General features: G+C 31.4%; 1 protein-coding gene across 7 annotated transcripts in view; it reads right to left on the reverse strand.

Annotated features, from left to right (window-relative positions):
• Positions 1-24323, reverse strand: part of LOC134687302 (protein Son-like) — a 31920-nt gene that overhangs the window by 4569 nt on the left and 3028 nt on the right. For 2 of the 7 annotated variants that reach the window (XM_063547475.1, XM_063547476.1), the window contains exons 2-13: positions 19350-20487; positions 18015-18288; positions 17318-17530; positions 16025-16240; positions 15217-15314; positions 12955-13121; positions 10834-11151; positions 8606-8719; positions 7181-7303; positions 4255-4356; positions 2717-2864; positions 1770-1844 (exon numbers count right to left, since the gene is read on the reverse strand). In XM_063547475.1, the coding sequence (XP_063403545.1) occupies positions 1770-1844; positions 2717-2864; positions 4255-4356; positions 7181-7303; positions 8606-8719; positions 10834-11151; positions 12955-13121; positions 15217-15314; positions 16025-16240; positions 17318-17530; positions 18015-18288; positions 19350-20451 (2950 nt within the window). In that variant the 5' untranslated portion in view covers positions 20452-20487. Of the gene's footprint in view, positions 1-1769; positions 1845-2716; positions 2865-4253; positions 4357-5165; positions 6176-7180; positions 7304-8605; positions 8720-10833; positions 11152-12954; positions 13122-15216; positions 15315-16024; positions 16241-17317; positions 17531-18014; positions 18289-19349; positions 20488-24323 lie in introns of those variants that run through there. The other 5 variants (XM_063547477.1, XM_063547481.1, XM_063547480.1 and 2 more) reach the window with 5 other exon arrangements.

Here is a 24323-nt window from a genome sequence, read left to right on the forward strand (position 1 = left end):
TCTCATATTAAATGGTCAAAACATGTCCAAGAATTTTGTAATATTCCTGGACTTATACCATGTTAACACATTTACTTTAACAGTTTAATATTATTCAAAATAAGTGGACCCCCCTTTTAGAAAAAAGCTGTTTAAAATATGATGTAACTCTCCTCTTTTTGAGTACAAAATTCTAAGTTTTCAAAGGTTTTGAATAGAAGAACTATACAAATCATTGGTATTTCTATTTTCTTTTCTACATCAGTAAAATGACCCCTTGTCTGAGGGAGGGTTGTTCTTAACCTGATAATAACAAACACAGGTAAAAGTACGACCTTTTACACGGGGCTTTGAAACAGACCAAACAACAAGCTATACAGGGCCCCAAAATTATTAGCGTACACAATTCAAACAGGAAAACCACCGATCTAATTATGTATCCAAACGGGAAAATACCAATGAACAACATCAGTAAACGATAACTGCTGAAGACAGGCCCCTGAATCAATCAGGACAGGTGCATAAACATGCAGCGGCTATGGATAGTTTTGTTTCGCCAGCATACAATATAATTGCCATTGAAGGCAAATCCTTCAGAAGTTCTTTGTACTTTATTCTAACAACGAACATAATTTGATAGGGAATATAAGTAAGGGGGAAAGAAACCAATTTTTTGTTCTTTACCGGTATATATTTCCGCTTTTATAAGTTTATGTTGGAGCACTCCTTCTTTGGATAAATAGGTTTCATGCTGAAACAAATATTCTCACAGATATTTAGGAAGTGTGGTGGTGTGCTTTTATGTTTAAAATCATTATATATAGGTTAGACTGTGATTTTAAAAACAAATGTTGATGTATTTTTATAAAATTTACAAAAAAACGGTGCGGGAAATGGACATGATTACATTTCCTGATGCGGGAAGCGGGAATATAAAAGTCAAACAAGGAATCAAATTGGTGTGGCCTTATCTAAAATAACTATTTATTTACACAATTTAACCATGGCAGATTGTAGGCATTTATCTGTTATAATCATTGCTTATTTCCAACACTAATGCTAATTTATTGTTAGAAAAATAACACTAATTTTTTTCTGGCAACAATTTTTTAAAGTAGTTGCAGAAACTAGAAATTAAAGTAAATCTCAAGTTAAGACACATGAGCAATATTAGTTTCATAGTGCCACAATATTTCTAAACAGCTCTAGAAAACATTTAAATGCAAATAAGACATGGATAAGATTGATGGAAGGAATGCCCTTTACTGTCAGGCTTCAAACAGTAATTTTCCGCTACTGAACTGGTTTAAATTTTATTATGATTTGTGAAGGTATCCTTAATATGATTCATCAGTTGTCTCACATAATTACTGTTACCGTTAATTTGTCAAGATCTTTTACCAATATTTCCTTTTATATTAACTGACTCATTATATACAGAAATTTCGTATCACACTTGATGCAGTGTTATAACTTTAGATTATCATTGGTCATCTATTTAAACAAGATTGATTTTCTGCCTTGAGTCGGATGGCGTAAATGAGAAAAACAATCGAGTTGCAAAGATCAATGATAATCAGTTTATCGCTATTTTACCTATGACGACATTAATTTCATTGACAATGGCAAAATGCACCCTAAGTTTCTAGTGATAATTTTCATATCACTCTTATGTACTGAGAAAGGAAATTATTAGTCAGTAAGATCCAAAACAAAATTTGTAGTATACAGTGATAATCTATATACCGTAATCTATTAAATCATTTATTTTCTGTTTTTCCATGACTTACCTGATAAGTCCTTCTTGACAGGAGCATTCAGATAAACTTTTTTACTTGGGCGATATTCATCTTGCGATTGCAAACCTAAAACAAAAACATGATAAAGTTTTGATGTAAAGCACAAAATATATTACAAAATTATTAAATTCAGGAGTTGTTCTTCTTAGAAATGAAGTTTCCTTCAAATTAAAGCAGTAAGTTTATGTACTGGATTGTATCTGCTTCCGTCATGATTACTTCAATGCATGATATGTAAGTAAAAAAATTATTTTTCTAATTTTTGAAAGGGTTCTAATATGTGAATCAAATAAGTCAATTTACAAAAAAACAACCATTCTCTATAGAAGGATGTGTATCAGTAGTTAGTTGAATTTCAGCTGTCATCCCCAGTTTTTGGTTGGGTTCTTGTTACTCAGCTTTCAATGTGGAATTTTGTGCACTATTATTTTTCTATGGTCATTTTCTTTTTTAGCCATGGTGTTGTCTGTTAATTTTTCGACATATGATTTGAATGTCTCTTTGGTATCTTTCATCCCACTTTTTGTGCCGTTAAACAATGATTTGACTACAGGTTAGTTTAGTTTAAACATATTTATTTCTATAGTCGATTGGGAAACAACTTATTACAACTCATATCAATCCCTTTCCACTTTGCCGGAGCGGACGCTGCCTTGTAGTGGCATTAGCCTGCTCTTTTTCCGAAATCTACAAGGGTGTCTTATATGTGCAAGAGATATTGCTCTCTCTTAACACAGGTCAGCCATTTATTGTCCCCTTCCAACGAACTATCATCGCTTCTCTAGACCATACTCGAAAATGGTATCAAGGGTGAGCAGAAAATTAAGTCTCTTAAATTTTTTCACCGAACGGAGATCAAACCAGGAATCTTTGTGTTAGTGGTCTGATGCGCTAACCACTACACCACAGCTCTCTCTGAATACAGGTTGATTTCTTACCTTTACGATCCATCTTAAAATCCAGAGCTAGAGGTTCCAGACCGCCCTCATTATTTTTGCCCAGTCCTGTGCCTTGTTGCCATCCCATCTTTTGAAGTAGAGCCATGCCAATACCTCCTTTTACTGGAGCAGCCCTGTGGAACTGGTCCTGCAAGAACATAACAGTTTACTACCATATATCAACTATAGAGGTATTGACAGCAAGGGTGTGAATATTCTTAAACACTAAATATTGATATATAACTTATTCATCCTAAAAATAGGTCAGAATATTGTCTAATTTGGGAAAGTCAATGAACCTCCAATATTTTTTTCATCAAATCCCTTTGATACTTGACTAAAAGTCCATCCAACTACAAGTTGGGTGTCCTTTTCAGTTTTAAAATCTAAAGTTTAGTTTTGACTCTACATTCAAAACCATTACATTTAATTTTTGCTTATATACTGTAAAATCAGAAATAATCGTGTGAATGTTGAACAATTTACAAAAATGTGAGTTTAAAAAATTGCATTTTTTAGAAAATGTTGCTTATGTGTACTGCTATTACAATAAATATAGCAGCTTTTTGTTTTAGCAAAACCTATCCTGCCACAATTATTGCAATAATAAAAACATCACACATTTCTTTTTTATTCTATAGTACTGTCAATTCAGAAATCATTGTGAGGTTTTTATTAATGTGAATAATGCGACTTGGTCAGTTTAGTAATAATGAGAACTTGCATTTGGTTATCTGATATACATATCTGTATGAAGCTTTTCATGAAATAGCAATAATTAATCTCGCATTTTTGTCCATTCATCAAAAATCACATTAATAATTGCATGCAATAATTTCTGAATTTACAATACATGATGACTCTGACTGGGTCATCATTTTTTTTTTTACTTTAGAGTTGGTCTGAAAGAATATTTTAGACTTGTTTTTGTAGGAGGAGTGAGGTGTTTGTTCTACTATATCTTTATTCTGAGTTTTTTAAATAGCAATTTCAATATAAACTTTTACAAACATGTCTAACTTGTTTTATCTATAGTCAGTATTTCTAGTTTAAGCATTGAAAACATATTGATATATACATTATTAATACATGTAATAGACATTCACAGACACAAATCAAAAGGAAAATCTCAAGTCAGCAATCTTTGAACCTGAAAATAAACCACAATATTGCTCAAGGAATGAATATCAAGCACTGAAGGAATTACAATGGCTTTTTCATTTTCTTTATAAAATGTTATTGGAACCTTTTAATAAAATAACACCACGTGAAAATAAAACTGGTAAATTAGGACACTGTGAAAAATTTGTTGACTAGTTAAAGTGTCATATTTTCTTCTAAAACTATCATGTTTGAATATTTCTCATTTAGAGTCAAACTGGTTAAAATTTTATTGTCATTGTAAAGGCATCAGTATTTTCCTCCAAATCAATCTCTTGAAATTTTCAAGAAAACATGTTTAAATCTTTCACTAATTCCAATAAGTAAAAAACTTTTAGAAAGCCATTAGAATTCCTTAGTTGTGCTTGACTTCATACCTTCATCTCTATAAAAGATAAACTCTTTAAGATCAGCTTTTTGACAACATGGGTTGCAAATTTCTTTCGGTACCTCCTATATCTTGTTACATCTGCTATGGCCTGTAATAAATCTCGTTTCTGACATTTTTGCCAAACTCTGGCAAATCTTCCTTTTTAGTAAAACACCTTTATTTTTAAGATGTTACTACTACATAAAAGTTGCTTGCCAAGGTATGTTGTTTCATTTCAGTGTTCATCCAAAAAAAATACTGTTTGTACCGTTTTGATTGTATTAATGTCTGTTTGTTGTCTATAATAGTAGTTTTCAACATCTTAGAAAAACTTGCATTTACCACAATGTTCTATGTTAAGTAATATCAGCCATGTTGGTTAGAACATTAGGCCTGTTTTTAAAACTCAATACCCCAATGATAAGTATGTCAAACTTGGTTCTGACTGGCCCAGTAATTTCAGAGGAGAAGATTTTTGTAAAAAGTTAACTTTAAATAACTATTTATGCCAAGTGATGAGACTTGCCTACTTGACCCTATGGCTAAGGGGAGCTAAAGAGGTGTATTTACCTCAATGTAAAATGGCTGAAGAAAACAATGAGCATGTAATATTACATTAAATTATTCAACACTTGTAAAAAATTCAACCTCTTACCTGAACTGATTTGTAATTATAAATAATTACAAAAAAAAATTCAAAATGAATTTGGCAACATTTGGAAAATACAAATAAAAACAAACTACTGTAGATTCATTAATATTGTGGGTAAAGTCTGCACTCTTTCTTTAGAAATTCAAAATGTGTAATTCATTGAATACTTAAATTCATTGTTCTCCTGTACCCACAAAATCCACGAAAATTGGTATCTGAGGAATATTAACGAATCCACAGTATTATGTTTTTTTCAGAATACATAAATCTGAAAATTATTACTGATTACCTTTAGTATATAAATATCTATTGTTTCATTTGTTTGTTTGTTTGTTCTTGTTTTTTGTTTTGTTATACATTAAATTCTAAAATGTCATACACTTTATTACCACCATACACTTGTAATCTTCATTCTGCATCCATATTTTTTATACTCACCAACATTTAGTTGACACATGTCAACAACTGATCAAGGCTCATGTGTCATCAATCTGGTTTCCATGGTTACACCACAAGTAAACAGTAGCTGTTGTAAAATTTATCTATAGTGACACGTGTAATGAAACAGAAGCACAGCTTTTTCTTGATTTCAAGTTCTTTCATCATGGTTTTTATATATTGTCAAGCAAAAAACCCCATATGGTAACTATCAAAGACTGATAACTCGGCTTTGAAAATGTGCAAACTTGAATAAAAAGCTTGTCACTTCCAACTAACTAAAAACCAAGAGAAGGATTGACTCTAGTGATTTCTGGTCCCTTAAAATAATAAAAAGAAAGCCAATTCCTGCTATGAATACTTTCTTTTTCAAATGTATATATTGCAAGGAATATACCATTGATACAAGTTTCCTTAAGCAAGACATAGTAAGTATGGCGAGAGCCCTTATTAGGATGAGGCTGATAAAATTTCAAAACAATAAAACTAAGCAAATATTTTATTTACTTGAAACCAAGATATAAAGCTGTATAACTGTTTCATTTGCTTTTTTTTTTGCATAAAAGCTCTAAGTCTAAATTGCATCAATGTATTAAAATTCAGCTGAGTCAGTTTAGACTTATATTGCTTCAAACCTTGAGATATGTTCAAAAATTGGAATAAAATTGAGCAAAATTATGGAAAACTTTGTTGAAGGAAACAAAGAACATATAACAAGGTAAGGTTTTTTAGTTTGATGAGGTATGGCCAAAAAAGTGCTTAGTTGTTGATCTACCAGCTTTGGTATGCTGTAAAGCACTAGATTGGCCATACCCAATAATAGCTGCATTTCTAGTACCTGCAAATAGACTAACAATTAGAATTCAGGAATGGTTGTTTTTCTCAAATGTCTTTTTTTTTCTCTCACTTTTACCTACTCTTTAAAAGTTTACAATTCTGCATCTGTCATAGATGTAAAAGGGATTTTTAACATTCAACATATATATTTTTAGCAAATTTACTCAATTTCAATTTACTTTTCAATGTGATTTTTTTTATTTAGCTGTAAATTCCAAAGTTTTCATGAAAGTTGAATTATCATATCCTTAACTTATCCAAAGTTAATAATAAATAGAAAATTATACTATTACATTTACAGATTTTTTCATAATGCTAGCAAGACAAAGGTTTGGTCAACTTGCTTACTTTGTTTGTATAAATGTTTGCTCAAGCATTGTAATTAAAAGATTGAAATCTGCAAACAATATAAGTATGCATAGTTAATCTGTGTAAATTTGAATGTTTTATAATGTCCAATCAAATTTAATCATAACGTTTTCAAGTTTAAATCCGCCTTTCCATGTTGTTTTTAGATGTCAATCTTGATTACAATGCATGAGCAAACATTTATACAAACAAAGCTAGCAAGTCAACCAAAATTTATGATTGTTATTTTTATTTTTTTCACACAAATGAAAAATATGACAAATTTATAACAATTAAGAAAAGATTACACGTTTTATAACTTTTGCATATTTTTATCTTTTAACCATTTCTGTGTTCTTCACACCTTTTATTCCTTTATATCAAATACTGAAGTTATTCAATTCCTTGGAAACATGTAAAATTACTTACCGTTTTGGAGTAAATTTATTAAAATATGAAGAAAAAAATAAGCAATTACTAAGTTGGAAAAATCTTTAGATTTCTAGGGAAAGGCCATTAAAATACCAGACTTTAAACATATCTACCCAATAAAATTTGAACAGAATTACTACTTCAAAATTTTATGATGACATTTATGAGAATAAAACAACCATATCTGAACACTTGTATGTTGTGAACAATTAATGATAAAACCTACCTTTTTGGCCCAAGCCTGACGTTTTTTATCAGGACCCATTAATTCTTCCTGAGATAGAATCTGTGCACCAGTACTGCCGATAAATTTTCCAGGTAAATTCTTTGAACTTGCCCATAAACTTGCCTAAAATCAAAGAATGTTACTGATAAGAACTGTCCATATCTTTTTATAGATCTTGTATACATCAATGCAATAAAATGAAGAAGTTGTTTTCTTTTGGAGAAATTATGAATATAGCAATTGGTATATCAACTTTCAAATAAAGGCCTTTAGTTTTCTCGTTTGAATTGTTTTACATTGTCTTATCGGGGCCTTTTATAGCTGACTATGTGGTATGGGCTTTGCTCATTGTTGATAGCCGTACGGTTACCTATAGTTGTTAATGTCTGTGTCATTTTGGTCTTTTGTGGATAGTTGTCTCATTGGCAATCATACCACATCTTCTTTTTTATAATTTCAAAATTTGGTAAACATTTAGATATAGATATAAGAAGATGTTGTACGAGTGCCAATGAGACAAGTCTCCATCATACATTGGAATTACTACAATAAACTCTTAATATTTTCAGATGTTTTCTTGTTTCCCCCGCAAAAAAAAACAAGAAAAGATATGTCTAGACCTTCTTCAAAATGTATGACACCTTCTATCGTGTCTATGCCATCAATCAAAACATTATAATGCTGAATGAAAATTTGGTTATTCAAACTTTAAAATTATCACAAGAAGACATTTTAAAGCTCCCTGGGCACTATACTGCGGATTTATTTATTCTCATGGGTACCAATTTCGTGGATTGCAGAAAAAAATTGTCTTTTCATGGATATGTCATTTGCAGTTTTGCAAAAGTTTGCATACAACATATTAAAAAATTTCAAATCATGGTTCACCTGTGTCTTAATAAAACCATGAATCATTGGAACGAATAATAATGAATCCACAGTCTTAGGTTTATTAAAGTACTGTGGATTCAATAATATTTGTTGGTTACCAAATTTCATGGATTTCTTGGGTACAATGGAACCATGAATTCAAATATTCAACAATTATTATTATTTGTAAAGAATATATGCAAACTTTGCCAAAACCATGAAATTAAATATCCAAATATTTGCTATAATCCACGAAAATTGGTACTCACGAAAATAAATGAATCCACAGTCTTAGGTTTATTAAAGTACTGTGGGTTCAATAAAATTTGTTGGATACCAATTTTCATTGATTTTGTGGGTACAAAGAACCACGAATTCAAATATTCAACAATTATTATTTATTGCAAAGAATATATGCAAACTTTGCCAAAACCATGAAATTAAATATCCATAAATATGCAAGTTTGCCATAATCCACGAAAATTGGTACCCACAAAAAATAAATGAATCCCCAGTATTCTGAATGACCATATTTCAGACTAAATAATGACATACATTATGTTGTGCTTTCTGCATTGCTGACATTGCAGCTGAATCTTTTGGATTTTCTGCTAACTGTCTGGCAGCCTTGATTCTTTCTGATATAATGGATCGTATGTCAACAGGTTTCTGAAAAAAAAAAGAAAAAAAAATTAATAACCATGAATTGTGTGTAAAGAAACATACAGAAACAAATTACATGTGAATTTTGATAAAGCAAGAGCAAAGTTGTCTGAAATAAAACAATATTTTATTTTTAACCTCTTTTTTTTTTTTTTTTAGCTAATGCCTATATACAATTTACTGTTAATTTCGAAAATTATTGCAAGGTTTTTATTAATGCAAATAATGCTATTTAGCGAGTATCTCAATACAGTAGACTCCGGCCAATCAGATACCCAAAACAGCTAAAAATATCTGATTGTCCGATATATTCAATTAGACGATGAACGTATATTCCTCCAATTTTTTTTTCAAAATTGACAGACACAACCCTAGATACCAATAGCTATTATAGCTGCTTTATTAATGGAAATTTGTAACTAATCTCAATGTTTTTTTCAGGTACAAGTTTGTATAATTCGGTTGATTGAGTAATAGACCGATCAGTTGATTATAATGTATTTTGTTTATCTGTCAGTCTGTTGATTATCTGAATAAAATATGTACCTCTTAAATAATGAGACTTGTTGTTTTTGTGTGATTTGTTTCATTTGTGTGTTAAAACAGGTAAAAGCTAAAAATAACTATGAATTCTCGGAAGTAGGCCACAGGTAAATCTATTAATAGCTCAAGAAGTTGATCGAACTGGGATCTAGCTTTCCAGTTTTTTATTTATGAAACACATTTCCAATTTCAAGTAATACAACTACTTTTATGATTATAAAATTGGACATCAAGATGAGTAAAATTAATTTGCTTTTCTATCTTATCTGTTTAGGTTCAAAATAAAAGGCTGAATATTATGTAAATTAGGAAAATGGCATACGTGTGTACAAGTTACATAATTCTATTTCACCTGGGATATGCTATTGACACACGATTCCTTATTTTTACACGGGACTTTTATATATATTTTAATAAATTGTTGAGAAAGAGGTACTTTTCATTCATATTTAATAAATATTGATGAACATCACGCACAGTTTATTATTTCTGACGTGTCCTTGTTTGTGAAGTAAATGATAACGATCACATTTGGATAAACACATAACAAACACATCTTAGGCAAAATATAATATCAGATTCATAAAATAAACAAGACAACAAGAAAAAACATGTTTTATTTGACTATAAAAGATCGTTTTATTAATAAAATGAAACATTTCTGTACTGAAGTTTAAGAAAACTTCGTAATGGCGCAACTTCTGGCTTCATTTCCTGTCAAGAAAAATATGAAATTCTTCACACATTTTTCATGAATATTCCTATCCAATTAGCCAATATATTCTAACAACCGATATTTGATTATCCGATGTATTTTGACTGAAATGTATAGGGAATGGTTTCGGTGTTTTGAAATTATATTACAATAGCCAATATATTCGTTTAACCGATATCCGATTAGGTGGAGTCTACTGTAATTAGAACTCACATTTTTATATATAATACAAATATCTGTATGCAGATTTTGATGAAATCGCAATAATGAACCACACATTTTTTCCAATCTTTAAAAATCGCAATAATATATGCATGCAATAATTTCTGAATTTACGTTTGAATATATATCAAAATGGAGCTATAAAAATTTAACAAATTAAGAAACCAATTAAATCTTGATTATCCAAGGTTTATAAAGTAAATGTTGACAAAAAAATATGCTTTAGTTCAAATGGATCTTGATTTTGTGTAGAGAAGAACACACCTGAAATTCTACCTGTATAAATTTAATGGATAGATACAATATTCATGGCCAATTTTTTAGTTACACCTTCAGACGCAATTTTGAGTTGATTCAAAACTAAATTTAGTTCTAACTTGTCAAGAGTCCTGAAATTTTTCTCAAAAGACAGAATTCAAGTGCTAGCAAAGCTCAATTTTGCCTGCTACTAAAATTAAAGGATAAACAGGGTGTGATTATTCCAAAAAATGTGAATAGTATCTATACTGCTTCTGCAGACCTAAGAAATTCAAGTTTGATTAACCAGCATTAAAGAAAATCAAACATAAAATTAACAGTTGTCCAATTGGCAATCGTACCACATCGCCTTCTCTATACATGACTATATGTTAAAAATCACCTCTTGTATTTGTGTTTCAACAAAAACTCTATCCTCGTCTTTCACAGGCATCAACTTGACCTCTGTTGACACTGTTGGCACCACAGCCGTGACTGTTGTGGTAGTTGTCCCCCCTGAAGGAGTTGTTGATGGTAAGGCAACAGCATTTGTAGTAACAGCAACCACAGAGGTTTTCACTGTTTCTGTTTTCTGAACTGGTACCCACTCTAACTCCTTTGTTCTGTGCACATTACCACTATCAACAGGGAACTGCAGGCGTAGTGTTGCTTGCTGAGTTATCTTTTCTTGAGCATTAAGGATTGGTAAAGGAACAGCATTCTGGAAAGAAACGTAGAAAATATACATGTTAACATTTTTTAAGTAAATGAATAAATAGTTTTGGAATATCCTGATAATTTATTTTAATGTGGTGTTTTTATTATCTTTTTATAAACAATGCTACTCTGATGTTGTGCTGTTTCAACACTGTCCCGGGTGAAATTGGAGAAATGAGTGCTCACACACTAGCTGCCATACCGTAGCTCTTAGGTCCTTATGTTAGTTTTTGACTATTTGCGGACCATAGAGCTATGGAATTGCAACCCATGTTCAGGTCGCACTTATTTCTCATAGGCGTTCCTCGCCTCCAACATAGGAGATCAAGGATATTTGAGTTATCTTTTCTTGATTCTCGTGACATCACGACGAGATTCAATATGGCCGAATAAAATAGGTGGAGAATATATACAAATGGAAATAAATAGATAATAGTGTTAAGGAAATGAATATTCAAACATAAATAGGTACGTCATATCCTAGCAAAATATCTAACAAAACGAACTATATATATTGACAAGTTTTGCATGGATTATAAACAATATTTTTTTGAGATATAAGTGCGACCTGAACCTGGTTCGCAAATTCCAAATGTTTTGAAAAAGGAAAAATCTGTAGCTTTATGGTCCCAAAATAGTCAAAAATAACATAAAGACCTAAGAGCTACGGTTCCGCAGCTAGTCACACACATGCTTAACCCAGCAACATTCTTTATGTGCTTGTTATTATTAGGGAGCCTGTGATTCAGTGATTACTGTTGATTTATGTTTGTCATTTAAGTTTTTTTGTGAATTGTTTTCTGGTTTTAATTGTTTCACATTTTGCATGTTGAGGCCTTTTATAGTTGACTATACAGTTTGTGTTTTTCTCATGGACTATACAGTTTGTGTTTTTCTCATGAACTATACAGTTTGTGTTTTTCTCATAGACTAAACAGTTTGTGTTTTTCTCATGGACTATACAGTTTGTGTTTTTCTCATGAACTATACAGTTTGTGTTTTTCTCATGAACTATACAGTATGTGTTTTTCTCATGGATTATACAGGAAGTGTTTTTCTCATGGACTATACAATAAGTGTTTATCTCATGAACTATACAGTTTGTGATTTTTCTCATGGACTATACAATATGGTTTATTTTTCATGGACTATACAGTATGTGTTTTTCTCATGGACTAGACAGTTTGTATTTTTCTCATGGACTATGCAGTATGTGTTTTTCATGAACTATACAATATGTGTTTTTCTCATGGACTATACAATATGTGTTTTTCTCATAGACTAAACAGTTTGTGTTTTTCTCATGGACTAAACAGTATGTGTTTATCTCATGAACTATACAGTTTGTGATTTTTCTCATGGACTATACAATATGTGTTTTTCTCATAGACTAAACAGTTTGTGTTTTTCTCATGGACTTAACAGTATGTGTTTATCTCATGAACTATACAGTTTTTGATTTTTCTCATGGACTAAATAGTTTGTGTTTTTCTCATGGACTAAACAGTTTGTGTTTTTTTCTCATGAACTATACAATACGTGTTTATCTCATGAACTATACAGTTTGTGATTTTTCTCATGCTAAACAGTATGTGTTTTTCTCATTGACCATACAGTTTGTGTTTTTCTCATGGACTATACAGTATGTTTTTTTCTCATGAACTATACAGTATGTGTTTTTCATGGACTATACAGTGTGTGTTTTTCTCATGGACTATACAGTATGTGATTTTCTCATGGACTATACAATATGTGTTTTTCTCATGGACTATACAGTATGTGTTTTTCTCATAACTTTAATAGTTACCCTGATATTCAATGTAATAGATTTTTCATTGACTTTAAATGGATGATGAATCAGTGAGTCCTCATCATCATCACTTTTCTTCCCTCCCTCATCAGATGATGAAGAACTAGTCAACCCAGCTGGTCGGTGTTTCAATTTTTCCTTAGAAGCAATTCTTGCACAAAACTCTGTAAATAAAAACATATCATATCAATGCTTTAATGGTACAAAATTAAATACAGAACACAAATTTAATTACTTGAAGAATTGGTAGCTGTTGAATGAAGATTGCTGCAGTTGGACAATACATGCAACCTATATATTCCATTTGATTCCATCCGGAATCACTTTTACAACTCTCATTAATATAATTAATTCTATTCTATTCTATTCTATACAGTTTGCCAAATGTTAAGCACCAACATAACTATTGCGAAAAAAATATTTATGTTTGGTGTTATGAATTGTTCTTAACATACACTAAGGAAATTCATTATGACCGAAAAGATTGAACTCCAATAAACCAGTCAAACAACTTTTTATTAAAGGGCATCTGCGCATTTACAAATCCACTGTTTCTCCAGGTTGTTGTGTTAGTGTTCAAACATTGGTCAGTCGACTTCATTCAGGCAACCGAACAGCAAGTCTTGCTGCCAAGAGACCTACCCTAACAGACAGGCAATTTACAGTCAGTATTCAATGTGATAATGAATATTGATGCTTGAACATGAGAAGGAGGTAAAACACTCATTGATCAGATTAAAGTCCATTTCTGTAACTACCAGTAGACGACATAATACAAATTTCACGGGGAAAATAAAACGGCCTATAACCAAAACAACATTTGCCCAATGGCTGCATTCGGCGCTGGTGATATTACAGTACGGGGTTGCTTCTTATACAGTTGTAAGCTGGGTATGCATATTCAGAAAGGTAACATAAACTGAAAGACATACATTTTGTACAGAGAAATGGTGCCTAAAAATATTTCAGTTCCTTATTTTGATAATCCTCTTGCCTCAATATTGTCAAGACCTTAGTAAATGGACGACAACGCTAGACCACACAGGGCGAGACTTTTAACTGAGTCCAAAAAGCAAAAAGCCATTTACACTCTCTTTTGGCCTCCCAAGTCTCTATACATAAACCCTATCGAACATATCTAGGATGCCATTGGCAGATATCTCAACATAGACACCCATCTTCACAAAATCTTGTCGATTAAATAATAATAGCAATTGTTAATGAAGGAAAAGATTTCCTCAACTAAAGTTTTGAAGGCTTGTACCGAGTATGAGACGTCGTGTTATTGAACTGTACTGGAAGAGAGGTTTTTACACATGCTATTGACTCAAATATTCACATTTAATTTGATGAATATACCAAAGATAATATGTAGAAAATTTTAATGATATTGGATGATTAATTTTTGTAAAAAAATAAAATCACAGTGAAACTTAAATTCCTTTTCTTATTTGTGTAATTTACACTATTCATAGGAATGTAAAACCTAAATGCTAAGAACCTCCATAAGTGACCAAAATTATTTTTATTTAATTCATAAAAACAATTGATTTAGCAAAAGCTTGGAAATAGGAATACCCATTATTTCTTTTAATATTGCAGTCAACAATATTACATTTACAAATATCTGCTCTGTAGACTGCTAACTTGTCCTTTCAAAACAATTTAGGATAGTAAAATAAATCAATGACTAGGGCAATTTAAACAAGAATGTGTCCCTAGTACTGGGATGCCCCATCCACACTATCATTTTCTATGTTCAATGGACCTTGAAAATAGAGAAAAATCTCTAATTTGGCATTCAAATTAGAAAGATCATATCAAATGGAACATTCGTGCTAAGTTTCAAGTTAATTGGACTTCAACTTCATCAAAAACTATCTCGACCAAAAGCAGGACAGGCGGACAATAGAAGGAATGGATGCACAAACCAGAAAACATAATGCCCATAAATGGGACATAAAAACTGATATATAGCTGATAACCAAATATGCAGTATTTCTATTCATTGGTTTAATGGAAGCGTGTAATGAAAATATCTTTTTGTTGAATAAAAAGACAATTGACAGAAAAAGGGATAACAATATAGCCCTTACTTCTTGAGTGGGGGTACACTATAATACATTAATTTCTTAACCACTTGATATATGCAACCAGAAATTATGACCCTAATCATTAAATATCATAATATTTAGCTTGTCAGTTTAGTATAAAATAACCTAGAATAATTGGGGCCTCATCTAATGGTATAAATCTAACCTGTCAGCTCATCAATAGATTTGCCACCTGCCTTAATTGAAGCAAAATCTACACCAGCTACAGTTGACCCAGCTTTAGCCATTGCTAAGGCATTTTTCCTGGAAAAGCCAAAAAAAAAAATTACACATAAAAATAAACAGTCTTGTAAAAACGTAATTGATACTCTCAGCTTGCTGTATTATAAAAGTAAACTTGTGGCCTTTGGTTGTCTTCAGCTCTTTGGTAGGGTTGTTGTCTCTTTTCCATTCTAAATTTTATGGATATATTTTAAAGAACATAAAAATCTATTCATAATTTACAAGTACATGGAATATCAAAATAGCTCTAAATATCCATATTGTTTGAAACAAACTTATAGCATGAGATCGCCAAAGATTTTACATCAGTGATATTGTTAGCCTCAAATTACCCCCGATATTTGATTTCACCTACAGAAAATTCCGAATTACAAAATAAAATGGCTTAAAATTCCTCCCAATAAGTTGTACGTTTTTCCCAAACAGTGATGTCATCGGTAGTAATGATACGTAAATTTCGTATTCATGTTATTATTTTGATAGAATGAAAGTGTTTTTGAGATCAGGGATTCTGATTCGAATCATCGTAGTGTTTGTAACACACGCAGTTTTCAATGTATTAAATACCGTCATTGTATCTGTTTCTTTCCCTTCCCCAAAATGTTCCTTTCCAGTTAAATATGTCTCAAAATTTCCCAATTTCCTCAAAAAACGATGCATTTTTCCCACCAAAAAACGGGGTAGAGGTAGTTTTGAAAAAAAGACAACAATATCATTGTTTATTGACTTACATTGCAATTTCCCTAAGTTTGGCTTTATCAATCTTCAACCGTAGATCATCATTATTTTTGGATTTGTCTCCCTTTCTTTCTTTCGAACGACTTCTGGATCTCCATTTTCCATATCGCCTTTCAGAATCTCGTTTCTCATTTTCTCGATCTCGACTTCTGTGCCGTTCTCTATCCCTGTCATGATGACGATCATTTTTTCTATCGGTTTCTCGTTCCCTACAAAACGATGAAAATAACCATTTGAATTTTGTAAATTTTCAATAAAGAAATAAATATTTCAATAGGCTAAAAATCAGGAGCATGTTGATCTTTCAAAGACCTCTGAGTGTGATGTTTATCTTTACCTATAATGTACAATGATTCATGTTCACAGGCAGTTTTTGTCAGCACCCGCCACCCAGACAATTGTAATTGAGAATTATAGTGCATTATAGTGTGAAAAGTTGCTCTGATACCCATCACCCATGTATTATTACTACAAAGTGCCTTCCAACCCCCCCTCCCCCCCTACATTTTTTTCTGGAATAGCCCTAAGATATATTAAGGTGTCAGACCACCAATTAAAAGTCCCTCTCTGTTCAACCAAATAAAAACACAGCTTTCAAAATATTTTACCTTAAATCTAACTTCATCAGGTATATTCTGAATTGTACTTGTATCAGTTTTCTACATGCCAATTTTCAACATACCTTTAAAATCATATAAGAAAGAAGTGGTCTCCCGAATAGAGGTACCACTAAAAATAACCCCTGATTTCTGGAAATCTTAAATTAGTATACTATGGAGTGCATTAATCCAAAATGTTGAATGCAAACTCATAGACAAGTAAATTTTGGTTCAAAATGGTCTTACTGTCTCTTTCACCAAAAGTTTCATTTCTGCCAATTTGTTGGTTAGTTTAAGTAAGCAACGACATCAAAAGCACTGTTTTCTGTCCGAGTAGTCATACTTTCACATCATTCTAAATTGGAGGGAGTTATTGGTGGTTCGACACTTATAATGGTTATTTTGATCTTATACCAAGAGTTTATTTTTTAACCAGATCTATGAGTGTTATGTTTATCTTTTACCAAGTTCTATAAGGGTAAAGTTTATTTTTTAACCAGATCTATGAGAGTAATATTTATCTCTTACCAAGATATACTTTAATCATTTTAATTATATATCCTTTACCGTCTCTTTTATCCACATAAAAAAATACAATGTGAAGTCCAAACTTTCTCCCCCCCCCCCTTATTTTTTTCAGTCATTACATGAAGGCTGATCTTTTTCTGTAAAATGATTCAACTTTACCTTGATCTATCCCTTTCATGTCTATGTTTATTGATTCGCCATACTCCATGACTTGGAGAAAATGATCTGCTTCTTTCTTTCTTTTTCCTGTCTTTAGATCGACTCCTATCTCGCCAAACTCCATGTCTTGGTGAGAAGGACCTGCTTCTTGATCTTTTCCCTGTGTCCTTTGATGGACTTTGTGACCTTTTGTGCTTTTTTGGTGACTTTGATCTTATTAAAGAAAAGAAAAAAAAATTATAAGCATTTTTAAATGCAAATTATAAATATTTTTCACTGATATTCATCAGTCTTCCTACATGCATGTTGATTGTAAGAAAGGGAGGGTAAAATATGTCATTTCTTAATCTGCAGCAAGCTAGTCTTTTCTGACAAATATTTTTCAGACCAGGGCTTTCAGTCATAAATGTTTGCTCAGAACAGGGAGTACAAAATTATCTGCTAAACTAAAAATCCAGTATTTTAATTGCCTAATTTCTGATTGAGGAAATATAATAGAATTAATCAGTTTTAAGACCACAAGGTCAGGAGATTTATAGTTCTATTGTTGTTATTCAAATGTTTGCCAAAACAAATTCATATTAGGGGTTGGTTGAAAATTTGCTAGGCAGGAAAAAATCTTCATGAGCTACTATATCAAGCCTTTCGTTATTGGTACGATAAGTGGCCTCTGTTGAATTCATTAACAAAAGCATACCTTGATGTAGATCTTTGAGAGGAATGTTTCCGTTTACTTTTATTTTCAATGAGATCTTTGTCTTTCTCTTTTGCAATTTTGTGTTTCTTCTTCTTCTTTTTGTGTTTTTTTTTCTTTTTCTTCTTCTTAGATTTGTCTTTTGTTTCTTTATCTGAATCACTGAGCGATCCGGTTTCAGAAATATCAGCATCATCATCTTCTTGATCTTCTACATCTTCCTTTTCGTCACTGTCTGAATCGGATGAAGAACCATGACCAGAGGATATTACCTCCCCTGTAACAATTTCATAAATTAAAAAAATGTTTTGATAAATATATTTTACCTCCACTGCAACAATATCATAATTAATGACATAATAAATATATATTTGCATTTTATAGTTTAAACAAAAGTTGAAATGCAAGATTTCTATGTATACCAATGGACTTGCAAAAATTAAGTTTATTGCAACTTGGAGAGTTCATACCACATTTTTATTCATTTTGGAATTTCTTGTCATACATTGATACACCATATTCCTATTTTTCCTTTAAATTAATTAGCAAGAATATTATACATGTTTAAAATATCATGATTAATAGTCCATTGAAAAGTATTCTAATCAGCATTCTAATATGACGTGCTTCTTTAGCTTTGGGTACAAAGCCATGTTCTAATTCGAATAGAACATGGGCTGCACGTGATTGACGTCACAATTGAAATTGCAACGTCAGATGAATTTTTAAACAACATCAGAGATACAGATGGACATTTTTGTTGGTGTAATGTAAAATTAAATAAAAACATTCTAAAGTAAGTTACAATTTTTCTGTTCTTTTTTTATTAATAAACTGTTGATTTTTCTATAACGTTTTTGTTCATCAATCAAAATTGCGACGTTTCGAGCGTCTACTATAGGTCCGCTTCGAAGAACAAAGTTCAAAATATTCCTATTAGAATCGAAATAATTCTATCATGCCATGCTCTATGCTCATTTTAACATGGGTAGGCATTATATTTGTAAACATTTAATACCTTGCTAACGCTCGGTATTAAGATATTAACAAATATAATGCCTACCCATGTTAAAATGAGCATAGAGCATGGCATGAAAGAATTATTTCTTAATTAAATACATACAGTTATCATGGTATTATAACTTGAAATATCCCTTACATGTACGTTAGTCATTAGTAATAGTTGAATAAAGAATATTCAATTTCAAGATGGGAGCATAAACAAGGCTACACACACAACAATTTAATCATTTTTTGGTTCATCAATATTAATCCAGCCTGTTCAAATTTATTTAAATAGGAAATTCTATTTTTATCATAGAAATATTTTGAATTTACCTTCCTCCAGATTTTTCTTCAGTATATCCAGCTGTGTTTCGTCTTTTTTAGCTCCTGAAGATATCAAATCAGCACTTGTTTGGCTAATTTTAAATGCAAGCTGAAATTTGCCTGGCTTTGGAACAACTTTACCAGGTTCCAACGAAGGACCCTCTTCTTTTCTTTCCGAAGTCTCTTTCATAACAGAACATTCTACCTGATCAAAAACTGAATTCTTTTCCTGCGATAAATCTTTAGCAGGTAGTAGTATAACATGATCCTGAACTTTTCCCTTGATTTGAATCTCGGTTATAGTAACATCCACAGATTTAACTTGTTTGATGGCAGATGACAGTGAATCATCGGAAGGTTCACTTGATTCTAAAATTGACAATTTCTTTTGGTGGGAGATTGTTTGGTCCAATGTTTTACTCAATTCTGTATAAGGCAATTTGTCAGGCAAATTTGCCTGAACTGATGTCATAGATGACTTTACTTCACAAGCAAGACTGTCTGATTTGCTAGACTTTTTATCATGAGATCTTTTAGAATGAGCACTTTTTTTCACAGGCGATGGAGTATTTTGGTTAATACTGTATAATTCATCATCTAACAGTCTATTCATTTCATCAACTGAATTTGCAACTTCATTTTCACCGTCTTTTTTCTCTGCTGCTTGTTTATATGCAGATTCAATTTCGTTCATTTTTGTCGCTAAGAAATCTTTAAATAAATCATCAACAATGGTCTGTGACAAGTCACCATCTTTAGAATCACTCTGAACTTCTTTCAACATGGCTGCCTTTATGGCAGATGCATGCTGGGAGAGAACTTCAGGAGTTATCAATTGATGGCTTTTCTTTCTATCTTTTGATTTTTCTTTGTGTTTATGTTTGTGTTTATGCTTCTCTTTCTTGTGTTTTTTCTTCTCTTTGTGTGAACTTTTGCCACCATTTTCTTCTGCGTCACCATGGTCACCAGAAACAGCTTCAACATCAGCAGAAACAGCACTGACAGACCTCTCCCCACTTGTAGATGATGTAATGACTAGCTTTGGTTCACTATCTAAAGGTAGGGGAATGTTACTAGTAGGTGGTAAAGGAATAGAGTTCAAATTGTCCATTTTTTATACTGAAATATATCACAGGCACATTCCAATCTGAAAATGAAATTGATAGCTTAAGTTACAATTTTCAAAAGACAAATCAAAGTCAGAAAAGGAACAAATAGTCAATTGAATACTGCATAAATCAAAACTGAATTTTGGAAAATTGATGACAAATGTATACTCAAGACTAACCTAATATACTTTTCTTGATATTTCAGTATCAACTACATTATAACTAACCCCCAACCTCTCTAAAAGACGACATCAAAATTTTAATTTAGGATAAAAATCCTTCATTCACCTAGTTTTTTCAGACTAATCTCAGAAAAATTAATTGACCAATATGGATATATGTAAAATTAATTTTTAATTAACAAAGCTTGCAGCAATGTTAAACTCCCACCCCCACCCCCCTAAACTTTTTGATTATTTCTCCTACATTGATCTTTTCATGTTGTCCCTAAATTGGCTAAGACATATGTGTTCCATCATAAATTTTCTTACCAGTTTTCCAGAATTGAATAATTCCTTGTTTTTAAGAAATTTTAAACATGTTTCTTCGAAAAACATTTGAAACGCTTTGAGACATCATGAAAAAATTGTATAATTTAGAACTGGACTAACTAGCTGTACAAAGTAAGCCTTATCAAGGTATAGTCTTAAAATATGGTCAGACTTGTCTTCATTTTACATAGATATAAAATTGTCTTATTTTGAAGATGGCCATTTTATCATTTTTCAAAGAGTCCAAACTTTTTTCTGTTCTTTGATACATTTTGGAAATGTTTTAAATGTTTTTAATTTTTTCAATTTACTAAAAAATATTGTCGTCAAATTTATTCATTCACTCTTTATTTTTTTCTAGATTTAGGCAATATTTTATCTTTTAGAACTTTGGGCCAAATTTCATTTCTACCAGGGTGAACAAGGCTTTGGCGTTATTAACAATGGAGTAATTAATCAACTAACCAGATTGCAGGATTTTGTCGTAAAATAAGTAATGTCTTTTCTTAGAAATGTATAAATTTTGAGGATGAGCAAATCAAGTTAGTGGGTTTTTTTGTATGTTTTATTGCATTGTGTTTATTCAAATGTTATTGGGAAGGTTAACTTTTTGATAAAAAGTTTGGTCACTGCCAGGCCGGGGATATATGAAGGTAAATTCAAACACTAAATTTGTGTTAAATGTCTTCCATTTATACATGCTAACTCCTGATGATGCTCTTAGAATAAGTAGAATATTGTAATAATTGTACTTATTTTTGCGGTGTATTTATTTTCACGAATTTTGCGGTTGGTTTATAATCGCGAAAATAAATACACGCGAATCTAAATCAAACATTTCAACTGAATGGCAATAATTATAAAATCGTGAAAATAAATACCTACAGACATGTTTGAAATAAACAATTCTCAAAATACCCTTGAAAAAAAGTATAAGTACAGATATATTGCCATACATGTACATTTGTACATGTTGTACATTGTCATTGAAACTGACAGTCAGAGACATATTTTGTAATATAAACAAAATATCTGATGTGAGGAGTTTCATAATGGTTTGGGAATTAGGGAATGCCATAGGTTCAGTTTTTTTATTACCCAATATACATTCTGTAATCTTCTGTGATGAAATGAATTCCAATATCAAAACTTTGGAGTGGCAAATTACAAGTTTGATATATCATTTTTTACGCTGCCATAACTTTAAAACTTAGTTAAAATGACATTTTTGATACTATCAGAAATTAAAAGAATAATAGTGAATACATTTTAACACATGTGTGTTTTGGAATCCTATCTTTAATAACTAAGAACCAATGATGAAATAGGGCATTAGGCTAAAATTAGGTAGTGGTAAGTCCCATCAATATATATGTTCCTGGTCAATGTGAATACACCTTAACACTATTTATCCGCCATTATTGGATATCACACAGGTTCCCGTAAAATTTTGACGTCATAAAACAAAATATCTGTTCCACTATGGAAAGGTGATTGTTGTTGACGTCAAAATTTCAAGCGGCTGGGTTAGTCGGAATAAGGTACAAGGTGTATACTTAGTCCAACACCTTGTTAATTTATGATGCAAATAAGAATAGCTGAGTGTGATCTCAGTGATGTATCCAGAACTTTTAAGAGGGGGGTCAGTGATTCCCTATTTAACCTACCATTTTTCTTACCTTTAGGCTTCATAAGGGGGAAGGGGATAGCGCCAGCCACTCAATATGATTGTTGTCATGGTTGGCTACTATGTGTTAAATACTGAAATAAGCATTTATAATGATCTGTATAATTAGCATATAATCTGGCATACCTCAGTCATTTTGTCAGTCTCGAGGCTGCAAAGGGTGGCAGAATGATGAAACAGAAGCAGGACAAATCGCCCCACTGGCAAAACGCCCCACACAAAATAGCCCCACTTTTTCACCAACTTGCCCCACTATTAAAAGAAATTGCCCCACTTTTTAAAAAAAAGCCTCACTTGTGAAAAGGGTAAAATCCCGTTAATTTTTCCCCGGTCATCTCGCCCCAATAATGGTAAAAAGGTAAAATCTACCTCAATATATAATTTTCAGGTCAAGTTTAACTAGCCCCACTCAGAGACATACATATGTATATATGTCTCTTCCCCACATACAGTACTACCTGTGACTTTATCTTATAAATGGTGGCCATAAAAAATATGTTCATCATACCCCTTGTTACTTTTTTAATACACAAGGTATTAATCAAAAACTAGTCAAGGATAAAGGGAAATCTTGAATGCATTGAAGTGTTAAAATTATGTAACTTATGTATCTAAATGAAAACTAACGAAATTTATTAAACCATTATCTTTTAACTTGAATGATGTTTAATATTCTTAAAATGTAATTGCAAATACATTTTCGTATCATTCATTGGAGAATAACTTTATAATTGTAAGCTTGGTTGTATAACAATTGACAAGAGACCTGTTTTAAAATTGTATCATAATCATACAATTGAAGGATTTTAATTAGGCAGTGTCTGCGCGTACCCGCATGCGGGTACGAATAGTCAAATTGCCGTTCTAGGCTGCGCGTACCCACATCCGGTTTTCTAATAAAAGGCTAGTATCGAATCGGGAATGAAACGTGAAATATGTAAGAAAATTATCGATAGTATAGGGATTTCGTGTAGAACGAGTGAAGAATATGAAAAAATAATATATTTTCAAATTGTATTTATTAATTAAAATTAAATGCACAATGATGGAAAATGAAACTGTACAGTCCCTGAAAAGAAAAAAAGTATGAGAACATTTTTACTCAAGATTAATGTTCACCTAAAGATTTGTCATATTAAAATGATTTCACTGCTTTTCATACTTACACTTTGTTATAAATTAATCTTGAAAATAAGGAATATAATATTTAATTATTGTAAAATAAAACTACTAAAATTAAAGCTGGAGTTTATAAAAAATTAAAGAAGCAAGTTATAATATCAATTTAAACCAATTACAAAAGATTCATGTAACTAATTAAGATTTGGAACACATTTTACATATCAAATATGATTGTTTTGGCACGGATTTCAACCCGGCTGCACATTTCAAATGTTGCCAGCCTCCGTTCACGTTTCATTAATCATTATTACTTGCTTCTTTAAATTTTAATTTTTATAAACTCATGCTTTAATTTTATTAGTTTTATATATTTTAAAATTTTAGTTTCTGTTTAACATTTTACTTAAAGATTATTTTAAAATATCATATGGGTATATTTTTAATTTATAAAAAAAATATTCTTTAAATTTGCATTAAAATTTTATAATAGTATTAATTTCTATCATGTTTTTCTTTTACAGGGACTGTACAGGTTCATTTTCCATCATTGTGTGTCAAAGATTCACGACCTTGT

This window comes from Mytilus trossulus, chromosome 10, assembly GCF_036588685.1.
Source record: "Mytilus trossulus isolate FHL-02 chromosome 10, PNRI_Mtr1.1.1.hap1, whole genome shotgun sequence".
NCBI classification, from domain to species: domain Eukaryota; kingdom Metazoa; phylum Mollusca; class Bivalvia; order Mytilida; family Mytilidae; genus Mytilus; species Mytilus trossulus.